The sequence below is a fragment of the Syngnathus scovelli genome, chromosome 6 (genome assembly GCF_024217435.2).
Source record: "Syngnathus scovelli strain Florida chromosome 6, RoL_Ssco_1.2, whole genome shotgun sequence".
Classification (NCBI taxonomy): Eukaryota; Metazoa; Chordata; class Actinopteri; order Syngnathiformes; family Syngnathidae; genus Syngnathus; species Syngnathus scovelli.
This window is the reverse complement of record NC_090852.1, coordinates 6,082,585-6,100,766: the sequence shown is the minus strand read 5'-3', so window position 1 is coordinate 6,100,766 and position 18,182 is coordinate 6,082,585. Positions and strand designations below refer to the sequence as shown.

General features: G+C 40.5%; 1 protein-coding gene across 2 annotated transcripts in view; it reads left to right on the top strand.

Moving 5' to 3' along the window:
* The first annotated feature begins 3,252 nt into the window (after window positions 1-3,252).
* Window positions 3,253-18,182, top strand: part of syt7a (synaptotagmin VIIa) — a 92,477-nt gene continuing 77,547 nt past the window's right edge. The window contains exons 1-2 of one of the 2 annotated variants that reach the window (XM_049722094.2): window positions 3,253-3,390; window positions 7,562-7,775. In XM_049722094.2, the coding sequence (XP_049578051.1) occupies window positions 7,742-7,775 (34 nt within the window). In that variant the 5' untranslated portion in view covers window positions 3,253-3,390; window positions 7,562-7,741. The remainder of the gene's footprint in view (window positions 3,391-7,561; window positions 7,776-18,182) is intronic. The other variant, XM_068651135.1, reaches the window with a different exon arrangement.

Sequence of the window (18,182 nt, the reverse complement as noted above, 5' to 3'; positions counted from 1 at the left end):
GGAATTCGCATGCTTGGAGGGGTCTGTTCTATTACATGGACCTTAAAGTTAAAGTTAAAGTCCCAATGATTGTCACACACACACATCTGGGTGTGGCGAAATTTGTCTCTGGATTTAACCCATCCCCATGTGATTTTGACCCATCCCCTGGGGGAGAGGGGAGCAGTGAGCAGCAGCGGTGCCGCGCTCGGGAATCATTTGGTGATCTAACCCCCCAATTCCAACCCTTAATGCTGAGTGCCAAGCAGGGAGGCAATGGGTCCCATTTTTATAGTCTTTGGTATGACCCGGCTGGGGTTTGAACCCACAAACTTCCTGTCTCAGGGCGGACACTCTACCACTAGGCCACTGAGCTGGTGTTGCACTGATAATATTGTGATTTTTAACACCAGCTTTTTTTTTTTTTTAATACAAATTAAACTGGATATCAAGGCAATTGAATAAATGCTGAGGGGCTTTCCATAAGTCTCATGAGTCTCAGCATTGTCTATTTGGACCAAATGACGCATCATGTAATGGTGATAGAACTAATAACCTTTGGCCTTGCTGAAATGAAGAGTCCCATAGATGAGGCCCGGCTGACTTGAAAGTATAAATGTAACAATCGGTCTTTCTGAACGCTGCTCCCTCCATTAAATGGCCGCGCCACGATGGACACGCCATTAATGAAAGCGACCGAATCACATACAGGCAATTGTCAGCAGTCTTAAAGCGAAAGCCATAAGGTTGCGTTCGGCCATAATGACTACAACGGCTGATCCACCAAAAAAAAATATCTTGTGTAAGCTCATCATCGTAAATGACGCTTCCCTCAACATTCCTGCTTCTGTTTTCACCTCATGTCTGCGGTTTCTGTGATTATGCCCGTTTTGAGTGCTGTCAATGATTTTCTTAAATCTCTGCCCTGTTTTACTTTTAGCTTTGACAATGTTGTCATCAAGCTTTACTTATGCCATGAATTATTGCTGACCTTGTGAATTTGGTTACGTGAGTGCGTGTGTCCAGACAGTGTAGTGTTGTAGCTGATGTGTAGTGGTTCGCTTTGCTTCTGTCTGTCACACTCTCGTGTCGTCTCTCTCTCCATGTGCAGAAGAATTGTACCACACCAAGGGCTCTATTTTTGTAGACGGCACATCTGCACAAAAGCGTACAGAAGCCTTTGCTAATTTGGCAGACAAATCTCTGGCAAGCTGGGCGAGGAGGTGTCTTTGATTGGCTATGAATGAAGTCGGCCGTCGGCCTGCGCTCTTCTGCAAATTTCATCAGAATTTAATTGGTTTAAATTGGGCAAAAATGGGCAGATTTTTGCTGATTGTTTTTTTTTGTGTGTGTTCACATTAGCACAACATAAAAAAAGGGAATTACACAAAAAAAAAAATCATTCGTAGCTTTATTTTCTAAGAGACCAGAAAATAAATTATTTCATTTATTGTATATTTTTCTTAAACTAATCTGCCGATTAATCGGGTGTTGGATTTTTTTTTTTTAATTCTGCCAAATATTGGATTCGAATTTACGCCGATCACAAAAATGGAGCCCTTGAGTGTATGACGACAGTGTTTTTTAAAGAAAGCACAAAGGAGGACTAAGGCTCACAGGATCATATTTTGCTGACTGACCGTTCCAAAGGGTGTGTAGAGTTGACACACAGATTCAAAGTTCTTTTGAAATGAAGAATTTCTATTTACTGCGTTGAGGCAACAGAGGCCCGTGTGATGATGTGCACTATGAGCAGTTATCCACAGAATATAGAGCTATATTGCCTACATATTCTAAATGAATCAAATACAAGAATGTAACTTAGATAGTATTATAAGATGTATTGAGTGAATAATTTATCTAAAGATTTATCGCTTTACACATGCACACAAAGCCAGCTCACTGATATGCAATAAGTAGAAGCGGCACATACTAGCAACAAAAATAAACTTATCCACCTTTTTAGGGTCCGAGCCCTTCTCACAAACTGTTCACTTCCTCTGAGAGGAATTGTGCATTATATAGTACTTAAAAAAAAAAACAGCAACAATTCCCAATCCTACCAATCTCCATGTTTATCTTCATGTACGCTGATTGACACATGTTCTATGCATTGTTTACGATGCCATGGTTTAAAAAAAAAAAAAGTTATAGTGTTTCCTGTCACGATTTGCTGTTCAATAAACTGACTGTACTTAAATCACTCAGGGTCATGTTTGTTTTTCCACGCATCTCACGAGATGCTCTCAAGATTCTGCAGCTTTCTTACTCTGTTATTGTGTCCTTCTATTGTTTTGTTCAAAAGGGAGAGAGCATGTGAATGTGCACTATTTTCGAATACAAACCAATCATTTCCACCCACTTGCAAACAGCTCACGGGCGCTTGAAATTTAAACCACTCATTTTGTATCACTCATTCAGGGTCAAGGGAAGCTTAAGTATCTCAGCTGGCTATAGGTGATGGGCACAGAACTGCAATGTATGAATTCACATAATTTTTTCAGGCTATTATCAATGCATCCACTGCAATTCAATGAAGAAATGAGTGGTCATATTATTAGCCCAAGGTGAGTGCAGTGGGTCATCTATTACCCAGATGTGATCTGCACAGCAGAGGTGAACCTTTTTATTTTCCCAAGTGATCAAATGTGTCAAAAACAAAGTGAGCTGAGTCGAGTTCACTGCCACCATACAGGGAGTCCTTTGGGATTCTTTTCTTGGCTGGCAGTGATTTGATTGTGTCCACACAACCCAGATGGTATGTACTAGCTGCCATTGCCCACCATCTGGGTTGTGAATGGTCAACGTCACGTACATCCATCCTTTCTGTGTGGAGAGTACAAAGAGTATATAGTCAGACTTTTGCAAACAGTAAGAATATCAATATTATGTGTGCCCAAAGTGACTTGTGCAGCACAGGTGTCAAATCCAAGCCATGTGATTGTGCAGCCTGTTAAAAAGAATACCATGAATTTCCTTGACTTCTGTTTAAGAATAGTTTTCTATCATAAAAATAAAAGCAGTGGAATACGAGTGTACTTTTCTGTATTACCCCAAAACAAGACAAAGTATTGATGTTGCACTTTTCTGAAAAAGGAAAAAAAAAAAAGTCGTCAAGCTTCATTTTTGCAGTTTTATTTTATTTCTAATAAAATAAAAACAAAATATAGATTTACAGTTATGGACAATGATGGACATGATTAAAAAACATTTTCAAGGCAACCTTTAAAAAAAAAAAAAAAAAAAAGGACATTTTCGGCCAAGACTTGTTGCTGGCTTCCTTGATTTCGTTTTTTTTTTTTTTTTTTACTTCGGGAACAACAACACCTTGCTAACTCGGTGGACCCAACACTAGCTAACTCTAACAAACAAAACACAATGGATTTTGTTTCAGGAATTTAAACGTCTATGGTGAGTACAATATATTTTATTGAAAGTTTTTATGTGTTTGTCATGTTGGTAGACAAATAGTATTGACTGTGGACTGCTTGAATTGTTTTGGGGTGGTGTATATTGGACAATTAACGTTTTAACTATCAATATGTTTGTCGCTAATAGTTTTCTCCTCAAATTCGCGAATGGCTCTATCCGTGTAATGCAGTTTTTGTAAATTATTTTGAGAGGTGATAGCATTTCTACAGAGTAAACTATGACCAAATCCAATATCCAAATTTAAGTGTCTTAATTTTAAGTCACTTAACTCGCCATTGAAAGATGTCCCCGAATGGTGAACTGCATTTAAATTTTTTACTGTTCACAAAAAAGACGAGCAGTTCCCTCATTGTGGCGAATTTGAACCAAACTTAAAATCAATGTACTATATATAATAATATACTGTAACTTTACACTGCGTACGTGGAAATCGCCGATTCCAAAGTTGCCACTAGGTGTCAGTAGAGTGCTGTAAGAGAGCTTCAGGAAAAGAATGGGAGGAGGGATGGCTCCTATTTTGTACTACAGGTGTATATTGAGCTTCCCATTCTGCTCTTCATCCCACTATAATTCCTATCCAGCAGCGATTATGTTCATGATCCCTGCAGGCTCCACTAGATCACACAGTAATGCTGAGAATATTGAAAAATGTAATATTTGCATGTCGATTTTTTTCCGCTCCTTTTGTTTTGGGGTTCAGTGAAATCAACTAGCGTGATTCCTGTGTGTTTTAGCAGAATTTATGGCAGAAGGTGATCCATTATTAATCTCCTGCTGTTTTCACCATATTCAACATTACGCTTCAGAGCATTAGTTTCCAGGAGTCCAATTTCGAGGCACCCTGCTGAATAATTTTACAAGCAGGCATCTTCATATAACAAAGAATACATGCAGTGCCACATACTGTATTAGTGTTCTCAGCTTTAGTGAGAGCTTTAAGAGTGCAGTGATGCCACATGAGACAAGCCAGGTTTACACAATGAAAGAAACTTGGACAATATGAAATTAAACAGCAGGCACTAAATCCCCCTTTAATGTGACATGACTTCAGATAGCGCCGCCGACTATTATTAACCTTTCGAGCAAGCAGAGGAGAAGAGGTAGAGCAAAGGTAGTATGGAATAAGAATATAAATGCAACACTTGTTTTTTTTTCCCAGTTTTTATGAGCTGGAGTTGAACCAAAGATTGCACTATATCAGCGCTAGGGGACGCTATAGCACCTGCAGAGATTTGTGTAGCCCCAGTTAAGCCACTCCACCATTTTATTTGATGTTCTAAAATATATGTATATATTAATTTCTCCGCCCCTTTAAGTTTCCTTTAGCACTGGGAGGGAACTTCCTCAACATAGACAGTAGGCTTGTTTCTCTGAAATATTGCTCACAAATCTGTCAAAATCTTCTCCTTTGCTGAGGTTTGCATGGCCCAAAACCCAATATATGCCGATTTAAAGGACCTAAAAGCAATCAAGATGTGTACGGTGATGCTAAGCTAATGCTAATGGTTAGTCGCCCCTGCTAACATGGCCGCAACAGGTTTTATAAATGTGCATCACGCCGCCGACAGCCATTTGCTGTCTAGAATTGACTTATTCCATCGCATAGTCAGACGTATACAGCGAGTTCTATTTTGCATTTCCTGAACATAATGATAATGTCTGCTGTACGCGCACTTGCTCCTTTTTTTTTTTCTGCTCCTCCTATTTATTTATTTATTTATTTATTTATTTATTGTTGTGTTATTTATTCATTATTTATTCAGCACGCTTTTGTTATACTTGTTTACTTGTTTGTCTGTTGTGAGCCATGTCTTGTCACCGTGGGATAGGGGGGAACGAAATTTCGGTTTCTTTGTGTGTCTTTGGCATGTGGAGAAATTGACAATAAAGCTGACTTTGACTTTGACTTTGATAAGGTCACGATAAAATGGATGAATTAATATCGATTACAAAGCTTATAATTGCATCATTTTACCATTCATTACTAGCTATACCATACATTTTTATTTTGTTAAAGTAGCTCGTAGTGTAGAAGGCCGGAGATGTTAGATTTAAACAGACTTGGTGATTAATTGAGACACAACGTCAATTAGAGCAGAGGCCACCATTGGAGGAAATAAGGAAGCGTTAAGGGAGAAAATGAGGAGAAACCACAGTGTGTTGACAGAAACGGGGGAGCGTGAAGAGAGGACAGAAGACGAGAGCGGTGATGCCTATATAGGTCACTAAATCAATATGGCAATCAGTATTTATTTTTTTTTAAGGGGAAGAAGATGATGCTTTCAATAAAGATGGCAGTCACAGGGATATAAATGCATGCAGAGGAATTTGGGTTGAAATGAGTCTGCAGAGGATTCACATAACAAATGGCCAGAGATTGTCAGTGTAACGGCACAGCGAGCGGCGCAAAACAAAGTATTATCAAATGGAAATCACCACAGGATGCTGTGGACAAACGACCTTCCCGTTTCCACTGACAGAGCACCGCTTACCATTAGTGGAACCGTTGCCACTCTTCTAAGCCTTTGCATCCAAACAGTACAGCTTTGCTCATATCCTATTGTAATCTGTAATTGTAATCTGCAATATCAGCGAGAGCAGCGCATGATTGAATACGATATTAGCTTTTTATTGTGCACACGAAAGGAAGAAGATGCAATATTTACACGCGTGCGCACACAGCCACCGGACACTATTAAAAATGTTCAAATATCATACATTAATCATATAGCTATTTTTAAACCATGCTAAATGCCAATATAGAAATTCTGTCGCATGAGGGTTTAATGATTTTTTTTATTTGCTTTTACTCCATCTGTTGTGTAATTTCCCAGAAGGTCTTTTACAGATTGGACTTTGTGAAGAAGGAGAACAAATATAGGAAATATAATCAAACAATTGTCCTTTTTATTGTGGGATTAAATCATGTTCTTCTCCGCTTGGTAGCCACTTGGTGCTAAAATATAAGCAGCTATGTCACCTTGCAGCAAAGTAGCGGCCGTTTACTCAGCCGATTACTCGAGATCTTTTCATCCCAAGTCCAGCCTAATAAAGAGCTCCATGCTTTCTTCTACGAGACCATCTGACCACCATCTGTGGGAAGATGGAATATTGATATGCAGCAGTAGGTGGGCCAGATGGGTGCCACCTTTCTTTTCCCTATCAGTGTCATTGTGCTGCGTTGCAGGTTTTTATAAAACATTGCTGGCCATGCACCAATACAGATTTTTAACAGCTTAACAGATTCTTTTTTGAATGTGAGACATCTACATGATGGGGATGAACAACAACTTTATTCATATTTCCCTTAATTCACCTGTAGTAGGCAGCATGGTGCCCGAAAAAGTTGTAGAAGAAGAAATAGAAGATACTTGGCAAAATGTTCATAACTCTATTGATACAAAATTAGAAATGATACATGGTGGTGTTATCCATTAAGCTACTTATATCTGAGCAACAATGATGCTACAACACATGTAGACAAACTCATACTGTAGTTGTGAAAAGCTGTCATACTGCCCCTAGTGGCCATGGTGTAAATATGGCAGCACAATTGAAGTACAACGCGTGACGAAAATTATGTCGTGTCGTGTCTCAAAAAATGAACAAAAATGAACATGACTGAGTCTACTAGTCTTTGTGTTTTAAGATTAGCTCATCCTCGACAATATGGCGAATAAACAAAAAAATATATATTTCATCTTGTTACATATTGGGCCCTGTTTTGTAACCAGCATGAGACTAGACCAAAGTGCAGTAACGCCCAATATGGCGCAGCGCGGTCTGCCAAATCTCCCAACAAGGAAAGGAGGCTTGCACCTATAAAAAAAAATAAAATAAAAAAAATCAACAAGCTCCAGGTTATTTTTTGCCAAACGCATGTGCGCTGTCTTCTAAAATACAACTTAATGTCTTTGTTTTTATTTGTATTTTTTATTTGGAAACTAATCCAATGCAAGAGCAAATGCATGTCATTAACAAAATCCACATGCAGTTATGGAAAAAAATAAATGAATCTTTTTTTATGTGAGCCACCAAATCCAGATACTGCTTGTTAGGAAGGAGGGAGGGGACTCAGAAGGAGGAGGAGGAGGAAGAGGGAGCTAGTGAGAGTATCCATTAGCCTGTACCTACACACTCTAACTCTTAGGAGGAGACGCACGGAGAGAGAGAGTGAGAGAGAGGAGCGAAAAAGAGAGAGAGGCTGTGCGGAGCAAAACAATAAAACAGCTCCAACTACACCGGAGGAGGAGTTGAGGAGTACACTGACACCGCTGCGAGCCCGACATCACCACCTCCGCCATCGCCTGTGCCGCCAACTCCAAGAGCCATGTATCTCAACAGGGAGGAGAACAATAGCAAAGGTAAGAAGGGAGGGGTAGAGAGAGCGGGGGTGTGGGGGCGGGGGGGGGGGGGGGGGGCGGGGGGGAGGCGTGACACTTTCAAGGTGTTTCACTAACGGTAGGACTCAGAGGAGGGGCGCGCGTGCAGCCTCCTTGGCGTCCTTTTGACACCGCAAAGTGTGTGTGGTGCGCTCATTATGTAATGTAGCAAAGTGTGCGTCGAGCCGACTGTGAGATGCGTTATTGACCTGTTGTCGGGGGGTGTGTGTGTGTGTGATTGCAATGTTTTGCACATGTTTAAGGACAACACCATGCAAGGTCAAAGCGCCCCCCCCCCTCCTTCCTCCTTTCCTACTCTACCTTTGAATATAACCCAAAGTAGAATCTTTGCAAAAAAAAAAAAAATCCCGCAAATGCATCTCGTTTATTTCTGGGGGAGAGAACAGTGCAGCAGCCGTTGGGGTATAATGGGGGGATGTTAGTGTGTGGCTAGGAAGGGGAGGGGGCATATTTGAGTATTCTCCCACGAGTTTCTGAGGTGTGATTTCTCCTCTCATCACATGCCACTAGTGGCCCCTGCTGTTAGAACGCTGCACATAATACTAATTGCAGTGGAAAAAATCTTCAGGTAAGAATAACACCTGCTGCTGCTGCAGAGGAGGCAGATGAGGAAAAGGAGGGTGTAAAACCAAGGAAGAAATAAATGAGCCATAAAGGCGGAGTGGGAGGAGCCGTTCTCGTTCATTTCACTGGACAACAGCAGAGTACAGTAGTGTATGTGCATGCGTGTGCAGGCGGATGCACGCGAGATGTGGGCATGTCTATTTTAGTCCTGCAACTTGGAGGAAGGAAGCTTCTAACATGTTATATTTTCACACGTCTGCATGATAACAGATTGCTTAATGCTATGACCTCCAAGGAAATGAGTGATTGCGCAATATCTGTGTGAGCATCATATTACGGCTGGTTGATTAGAATGGAAAATTGAGGTTTTAATGGAGGAATTCTGCTTTCTCGTAAAGTGGTATAATAATCTGTTGTAGTTCATTCCAAAAGCTGTTTAGTGGGGTTCGAGTCGGGGTTCTCTGCATGTTTTTCTAATTCAGTGAAGTCTTTTTAAGATTGATGCGACTCAAGAGGTCTAGTGGGTATGTCCCAATACTTTTGTCTATACTGTTGACTTTTCTTTCGACGTTAATCCACATGCTCTCACAAAGAAAAGTTTTTTTTTTTGTTGTAATTTACAACCCATTTCAATTTTGCTGGCTGGGTTAGCAACACATCATTTATTTTCGTCAATGGTGGATTGTCACTTTGAATATAATGTACCAGCTGTGGATTTTATTTGGATTTTAAAGTATTGATTACTGTAATCAAAAGCCACATAGACACACTATATAAAAAAAAAGATGTACATAGGTTTAACCTATTGTATTTTCTGATATTATCATACATCGTCATTTTACAGAACTGGCTACGCGTGGAAGTAAATGTATACTAATCCCTCATTTATAACTTTACTTTCAAGACCGCGCCCACAATCATCTCGAAAAGTTATGTGTTTGGGGCTTTTCTTTAGAGGAGGAACTTTGTATTTGATTGACATTCAACTAATTGACTCCATTAAAAGGGTGTTCTTGGTGTTTCCCCTTTCGGCTGCTTTATATTCATCCCGTGTCTCAAGGTGGTGTGCCAAGGCGGGGGAGCATGTTGATTATGGAGGATTAAGGGGGGGCACTAAGTGCAAAGAGCTTGATCATACGTGAGCATGGGTCACATCCAAAGTAGAAATATTATGGGGTGTGTCAATACAGAAGAGATATGTAGGGATGACGGGCTAGCCAAGATAATGTGGCACTTTTATCGTCGCTACAGTCTGATGGCTTAATGCTTTCTTATTTATACCCACCGGGAAACAATCAAGAGCTATATGGACTATTGGCTGAGGTTCAAAATGCACTACGATGGTTGTGTGCCTTAAAGCAGCCATATGTAATTGGGTTGTTGGAATGATACAGATGTCAGACAACAATTTGGACCGCGGCTTTTAGGATGAGTTGTCCTTTGCCTCTGACAGGGTAATTAGGCTCACTAGCTGGTGTGCTTACAGATGACACTTTTGTAGTGTTGGATATTAAAGCAGCCTACATAAACCATTTTTTTTACACCCTTAACAGTTTTTAAAAGCATTTTAAGACTTGTGACATTCAGAGTTGCCCCTCCGGTTCATTCTTAAGCCTGTAGTGGAGTGAGGACCCTCGTGTTGGTCAGTCGGAGGCTTATTATCTCCATCTTAGTTGTGAGTTTTCAAAGACTGTGTGCTCCACTTGTTCTATCAGCACACAGCAAGTGTGAGAAATTATCATGCAGGCGACATCGCCACTGCCCTCCCTATGAACACAATTAGACGAGCTTCCCCACTTGCAAGAAGTCAGCAGAGTTCCTTTTCCCGCTTGGTTTTTCAGCTCAAGCAGTGTAATTTTTATTTTATTTTTTAAAATCTTTTGCTGTTGTTTTTGTTATCACCGAATGAGGGTTGGTGCATTGGGAACAAATTGCCACAGATTTATTAGATGAGTGCTGTGGCACCCTGCACTCTTGAATATGATTTATATTTAATTCTGTCAGGGTTGTTGTTGATTTAAGTTGATGCTATTTGGCAGATATGGGCGCAAGTCCAAGCCCTTCAGCCAGGGATACTGATCCAAATGACAGCTCCTCGGGTAGACTGCATTATTTTCAGGGAGTTTTGGCAAAGTGATGTGCTTGCATTTATTCCTCATGGATTGTTTTAGTAGAAAGTGAATTTAGGATTCCAATACATTTTTTTTCCTATTATTTCTGAAACAACTTTTTACAGGCTATCCATCAACTTATGGACTGACTTATTCTAGTGTTGGTGATTGTTTTTGTTTTTTGTGATATACACATTTAGGCGGTTTGGCAAGACAGACTAGAAATCTTGTTGTATATATTCATTCAGTTATTCAGTTCATTACACAATTGAAAACCATTATGAATATCAATTTGTTTGCATTCAGCATTTCTCAACATAGTGCCCTTGTGCTTTGTATGCAATTTTATTCCTGTTCCGAACGGTTTGTAAGGGTTACATGAGTAAACATCTGATGCTAATGCTAATTTGCGCAATGCTAGTTCACGCATTTGATTAGCTTAAAAAAAAATTTACAAGTATGCAAAGTAAGTCATACTTAAGACGCAGTCATAATTAATGTTCTGGAAAAACAGACCCATTTATTGACCAGTCGGGTGATACATTTTTAGAGACAGGCAACCTTTTAGCATCTCTTAAGGAGCATCCTTATGAAAGCTATAGATTTTCTGCTTGTCAAGCAAGTTACACATTATGAATAAAGCATGGAAGGCGGCAATGCGATAACCGCGGATTCATTAGAAGGAAGCATTCTTCCAACAAGTAGGCCGATACAGAAATACTATACTAAATACTATACTATACTATATATATATATATATATATATATATATATATATATATATATATATATATATATATATATATATATATATATATATATATATATATATATATATATATATAAATAAAATACTAATATTTACGTATATGGAAAATTGCTCATTATTTTTTTCTTTAAGAAAGACTTAAAAAAAGATTAAATGATCTATCTTCGGGGTAATCAGAAGTTAGAACCTATTCTAGTTGTGGACCGGTTGCAACGAATCACAGGGGATTTATAGAGACAGAGAAACATTCACTCTCACATTGACACCTTAACAGAGGACAATCGAACACACACTGCTTGCAGGAAAGTCAGGCAAGTGAATCGTTACATCATCAATGAGTCCTAAAGTAAAGATGATTTTTAGAATTATTTTTAGTTGGAAGAAACTACTAAGCCAAAGTGGGGTTTTTTTCTCACATGCCTTATTCCTAGAATAATATTTTTAAACCTTAAGTGTTTGTCATTGATATTTTTGGAAAAGATTATTTGGATTTATATTATTTCCAATAGAAAATAATGGTATGTCTGTTTCAATTTTTTCAAATAGTTGTAGTCTTTCATTTTGAAATATGCTTGTAAAATGACCAGATGATGTTAAGCTCAGTGGCCTAGTAGTAGAGTGTCTGCCCTGAGACTGGAAGGTTGTGGGTTCAAACCCCGGCCGGGTCATACCAAAGACTATAAAAATGGGACCCATTGCCTCCCTGCTTGGCACTCAGCATTAAGGGTTGGAATTGGGGGGTTAGATCACCAAATGATTCCCGAGCGCGGCACCGCTGCTGCTCACTGCTCCCCTCTCCCCCAGGGGATGGATTAAAATCACATGGGGATGGGTTAAATGCAGAGGACAAATTTCACCACACCCAGATGTGTGTGTGACGATGATCATTGGGACTTGGGGGACTTTAAATGATCAGAAAAGAGTTCAACATTTTCCCCTTGTTTTTATCATCTCTTATTTATCAGCTCTTCCATTTATGTGTACGATTGCCGTATTGATATTAGATGTGCCTTGGAAAATGTCATACTTGACAACAGCAGGCTGAAGGCAATCAGATTGAGTTTGTGCATGCCATGTGCAAACACGATCCCTCCAGAGACCATCCGAGATGTGCGAAGTGTAGAAATTGGCACGGCAATAGCTTAATTACATAAGCCCACAATCAGCGCATCAATTTGACATTTAATGGATCCCTCCGTCACTTCAGCTTAAGTTTATTTAGCTTTCAATGAATAGTCAAAACGGTTCATAGGCCCCCCGATATTGTACACAGATGGATGCGTAGCGTGCTAAGCCGACGGGAAAACCTCAAGAGGCGTTTTGGAGTGGAAGGAGTAGGTTACAATGGCGCCCTGGCGGCAATTAGACGCTTTTGTCAGAACACCTGCAAAGAAACGCTGATTTCAACCTGCTGCCACTTGCAAGTGAGCGCTCGTCATCCTCCAGTGGAACAGGAAGTTGTGTCGCATTCATGTCGAGTGAAGCGGTACAATTGCATTCAGAATTGTGATGGAAAAGGAAGCCACCTCAAATATGACTAAATTGGAATTGGCTTGAATTTCGGATGATTTTTTTATTTTTTTTAATGATAATGAAATGTTTTATTACTTGTTTGGTTTCATAATAAAATAACAGAGGAAGTCTGCTCAGAAAAAAAAGCAATAAGACTTGTTGATAGGGTTTGGAGAGCTGGAGTTATTTTTACAACTGACTCTCACTATGCTGACTTGATTGCAGAGGAGGAGGAGGAGATGGGTGGGCTCGCTCTCTCTCTCTCGCTTGCCCTCTTTCTCTTGACTCCCTTTCTGCCATCTTCTGTCCCTTCCTACTGTGTGTCTTGGAGACAGAGTAGAAAAAAAGGAGAAAAAAAACAAGGGAAGTGCACTGCTTAACATCAGCTGGCCGGGCGAGAGTGACAGAAAGCAAGCAGATGAGAGGCAGACGATGGAGTGGGAGTGAACACGAAAAGATGGAGAGAGTGAGAGAGAGAGAGGCAGAAGCAAAGAATAAGCCCCGGAGTGCTAGCCAGTCAAGGTCACACAGAGGAGAAGAGAAGAGCGGGCCTTGTGTGTACGAGTCTGTGTGTGTGCGTGCAATAGGAGGCCTAGGTAGTAAAGAAAGGAGGGATTGATTCAGTCTAGGATGCTGAGCGGGGGGTGAGGGAAGAAAGCAGAGTAAAAGATGAAAAGAGCTTGTTACATGGATGATGACAATGTCAGCATACTTAAAATTCAATTGAGTGCTGGTGGGTTTTTTCCCCCATACAACAGGAATGCATTTGTGAATGTGACGAATGAGCCGTTGTGACATATACAGTGAGAGATTGCAGTCTCTCGTTCATGTATAGTTGTGTAACCATCACATCCTGTGGGGTGGGAGTGATGTTTTTTTTTTTTCACAGTCTCCCCATTTGTTGACCTCTGCTGTCACTTTGGACTTCATCAGTTCATTGTCAAATTTTAGTTGAATGTAGAGATTGCATTTTGTGGGTTTAGGCTGCATTTCAGAAAGTATGACATTGGGCGCTCTGATAATTTTCAGTGGTGCATTGAGGTACACATTTTTGTCATATCATAATGTAATCGTAAACAATCATATCCCAAATCATCTCTCCCCTTTAAAATAAATAGAAATAACATTAATATGTCCTTCAATTCATTGTGCTACTCATTGGAGACAGTTTCAGCTTCTTGGTACGGCAGTAATATTCGTCATTCTATGCAGAGGATGAAGAATACTTGCACGTGGGTATTGTCATATTGTCAGGCCACTCAACTGCCACATAAATGCTAATCTTTAGCACGTGCCTATGACGTTTCATCTTTGCATGTTTTTGGTGTGTGCCTATGCCAGGCCTGAGTATTAATTGAAAGTTAAGCGATAGACTTCTTCACTGTTGTCCACATTCATTTGTGATAAGCTTGATTGGAGGAATCACTAAACTCTGCCTCTTCAAACACATTAGGCATGTTTGCATGTCGCACCCATGAGAGATAGCGTGAGCAAGCTGTTTGCCTTAACGGTTGGAAACACCGAGGGGCTGATGTGAAAGATCGCATGTGGCTCTGTAGCTGCTGCGATCAAATCTTTGTAGCGTGGCTATACCGAGCTCTGGTAACGTATGACCAGCTCATTTACACTGGGGTCAAGGGGTCCCCATTTTCGGTTCTTCTGCTAGTCTGGTCATTAGCGGTGCCTCCTTTTTGCTACTTAAGACCGCATCTGCATCTTGGTGTTGTTTCATCCCGTCAGGGAATTGTTCCTTCCGCGCTGTTATCCTATAAAAGGCAATCCACCATCGCTAATCCACATGAAACCTTTCGCAATCACTCTCAGTTGGAGTAAATGATCCTGTTGACAGACGTCATTACCATTTCGAAGGGTAATTAACAAATTTCCACGCGATGATTTCAAGCAGATGTAGGAGTCTCTGTTATATGTTTAAAGCTGTAATTTCACTAATCTTTAATAGACTTTGGAGGTGACCCTTAGACATGAAGATGAGTTCTGGCGAGAGACAGAGATGTGACAGGAGAGAATTTGGCTGGAAGTGAATCGTGATGACGCGGCGATGTTCATCGATTAAAAGGTCGTCTTTACTTTAATTGAGTGGAAACCTCCGTACGGGTCTTTGAAGAAGAGGCTTTCAGTTTGTGGGAACTGCGTGTGTAAATCCAGGATCTAAATTTATTGCAGGGAAATGGATGCCATTGGCGTGAGCAATTTATATTCCATGTGAAATTAAATTGGTTAATTTTAGTTTCAGTACAGCATGTTCCCAAACTTTGCATGCTTGGACTCTAATTTGTGTGGGTTTTTTTCTGCTGTACTGTCATTGGGCATTTAGTAAGGAGTGTGTGGTTTTGTGCGACCCCCCCCCCCCACACACACACACACACACACACTCCCCTCCACCCTCCGGTATCTGGCAAGGTAGTAGGACCGACAGATTGGGCTGTGTGAGTGCCTTCGCCTTAGCTTGGCTGCCTGAGCGTTTCTCCCTCGTTCTTCCTTCCTCGCTTCATCTCATCTCGCTATTAGCCTGCTTTAGTGGTGGCCAGCAGGGCAGAGGACATTTTTGCCCACGTTATCTAGCTAGCCCTTTTCCCGGGGATGAAATCCACCCAGCGTTCCATAACCGCCGCAACAATACCTGACGGGTCAGTCGCTTCCGTTCCCACCCTCCTCGCGCTGTGTGAAATCCATAAGCAGCATGTCTTGGTGTGTCCCTGCATCAGCGTCAGCCATTAGAGGTGCTGTTTCACACTTGTACAAAGCGTGACCTTAATAGAAGGACTTTACATTAGCCCAGTCTAGCTTGAGCCCAGTTTCCACCGAGCGCCACAGTTCAGTTTACCCATCCGTCATATTATGTCATCATTCCGCAGTGTGTAAATACAAAGAACGAGATTTAGTAAACAAAGTGTCAAAATGGCGGGATATGTTCATTTAGTTTTTTTTGGTCTTGGCATCCATCCAGTTATCCAGGGTAGCGTCTAAACCAGGGGTGTCAAAGTCAAATGGACGGAGGGCCAAAAAAAAAATTTTGCTACAAGCCAAGGGCCGGACTGATCGAATGTTCATTGAAATTTTTTTAAATGACGCATATAGTCTAGTGAACCTAATTGAACCTACTGAAAACCTAACAAATATATTCCAATATGATCAGATAAATAAAGCAATATTTTCTTATGGCTCTGTCAGTAATCTTTAATTTTCAACAGACACAAAAGACAAATTTCCTTTATATAAAAATCCCCATAACATTAAAGGGAAATGTGCTTTCGGCAGTTTGCAAACATATTTTTTAAGGTTGTGTTAAACTTATAATCATGTTAATATAATATCTAGTATCGGAGTGCTCGTGTGGATTGGTGGGTGGCGAAGAATGTGCAGGTAAACTGCATGAACTTGTTTTCTTCGAAGTGTTGTGGAATAGGCCCAGACAGGGAGTACCGGACGAGAACACCTCAAGGTCGGTGAGAAACGAGAACAACATCACGTCCAGGTGGTCGGGCTTCGCGGGGAAAACCCAACCGCCTGACCTCAGTAATAACACATAGACGGGGAGGAGATGGCCATCAACCAATCATCACACAATGTTTTGCATGCTTTAATATTCATATTGTGTTTCTTCAAAACTGGGCAACAATGTGTCGTCTTTTGGTGGTCACAAAAACGCACGAGTTTTAGTGTGAGGGACCCGGGACCCAGGCCTGTATTAGTGCGCTTTGTCAGGAATAAACAATTGGTAAATTTGGTCTGATTGATCTACTGGTCTTCTCTTTGACAGAACAAACTCGCAAAATTGTTAGGTGCGCCAGTGTGTGGATTGGGACATAGCAACTCATGTGTTAAGTGTTGATCGCAATTTGGAGTCAGATCAATAACTAAAATCCGTAGCCTAACAACATGAACATTAAATGAAAGAAACCTGTATTGTTTAAGGCACCATCAGTAACCTATATTTTATATTTTAGCAAAAGTGGTCTAAATTTACTTCAAAGAAAAAAATAATAGCAATTTTCTTTCATCCACTCAACTGAAATATTTTTAAAATATAATTGGATTGAAATACAATAAAATAAAGTGCAAAAATCTATTAATCAAAAACACTTTCCTCAAGGAGAAGTAACATGCAGTGAAAACAAATATTAAACTTTAACTTTTAAACTTTCTATTTTAGCAAAAGTGGGCTAAATTTACTTCAAAGAAAAAAATAATCCACGTCTTTCGTTTCATAATGTCGTCTCAGATTATACTCTTTCAGTACCGCCACACTTTCTCCACACAGAAGACACAGGTTTTCCAGCTACCTCCGTGAAGATATACTCCGACTCCCACTTGTTTGAAACCCCCAGTTCTCAGTGTCCACCTTCCTTTTTGCCATTTTTGACGGGTATCTGAAAGTTAATTTTACAGTTATGGTGACTGCTAATAATAAACACTGAAATGAAGCAGCGTACTGCTCGGTGCGTCACCGTTGCATTGTGGGAAATGTAGTATTGGTGCGTGTAAAAGATCTGCGGGCTGCCGGCTTGCTGCGGTCTGCGGGCCGGTTCTAATAATAAATCAAGATCATCCCAGGGGCCGTAAAAAACCTTCTCGCGGGCCGGATGTGGCCCGCGGGCCTTGACTCTGACATATGTGGTCTAAACATTGAGCCCTGACTTCCCTGTCCTTGTCCTACAATTCCACCAAAGAGGACACAAAGTTGTCCCAAGGCGAGCTGTGAGAAATCAAATAAAGCCACTTTTCACGCAACAGTAGGAATATAATGTTATTATGAATATCTAAATATATCTGGTTTCAGAATTGGCACAATAATGCCAGGCAGGACGGTATCAAATGCCACCGGGCAGACAATAACATTTGTATTATGAGAAGAACAAAATAGAAATGTTTATCTGGAGTATTTCATTATTTGCAAAAGCTTTAACATTTACAAAAAAAAAAAAAAAGGGAGTCTGCCAACCGAGGTGGAAATATAAAACTGATCAGGGTTCACCAAAATCTTTATGAACCAAACGGAATTGTAGCGCTAAGGTCTGCCTGCTTCAGCTCTGCTGCCTCTTCTCAAAATGCGATACTATATCTCCAAGGACGAGCCTGTGGAGGAATTATTTCTGCTCATGATGTTGTTCTTTTCAATCACTACCCAAAACCCGTAGCCATAGGGTTGGAACATCGGTCAACCGGCAAATCAAGAGTTTCACCTTTTGGCTCGGCTCTCTCGTCAAAGAAGAGCAGGAGAAGGTTTTACAGAAAACTAAAGTTTGTTGCTCTTGCAATTCCTTTCCAATTGCTGCATAGAAATTACTTTTTTTCCCAGTTGACAGCAGTGTTTCCAGCTTTGTCACCAGAACAATTATCTACGTACCCGCTGCCAGTGTTTTTTACCATTTATTTTGCCAAGGCACACAT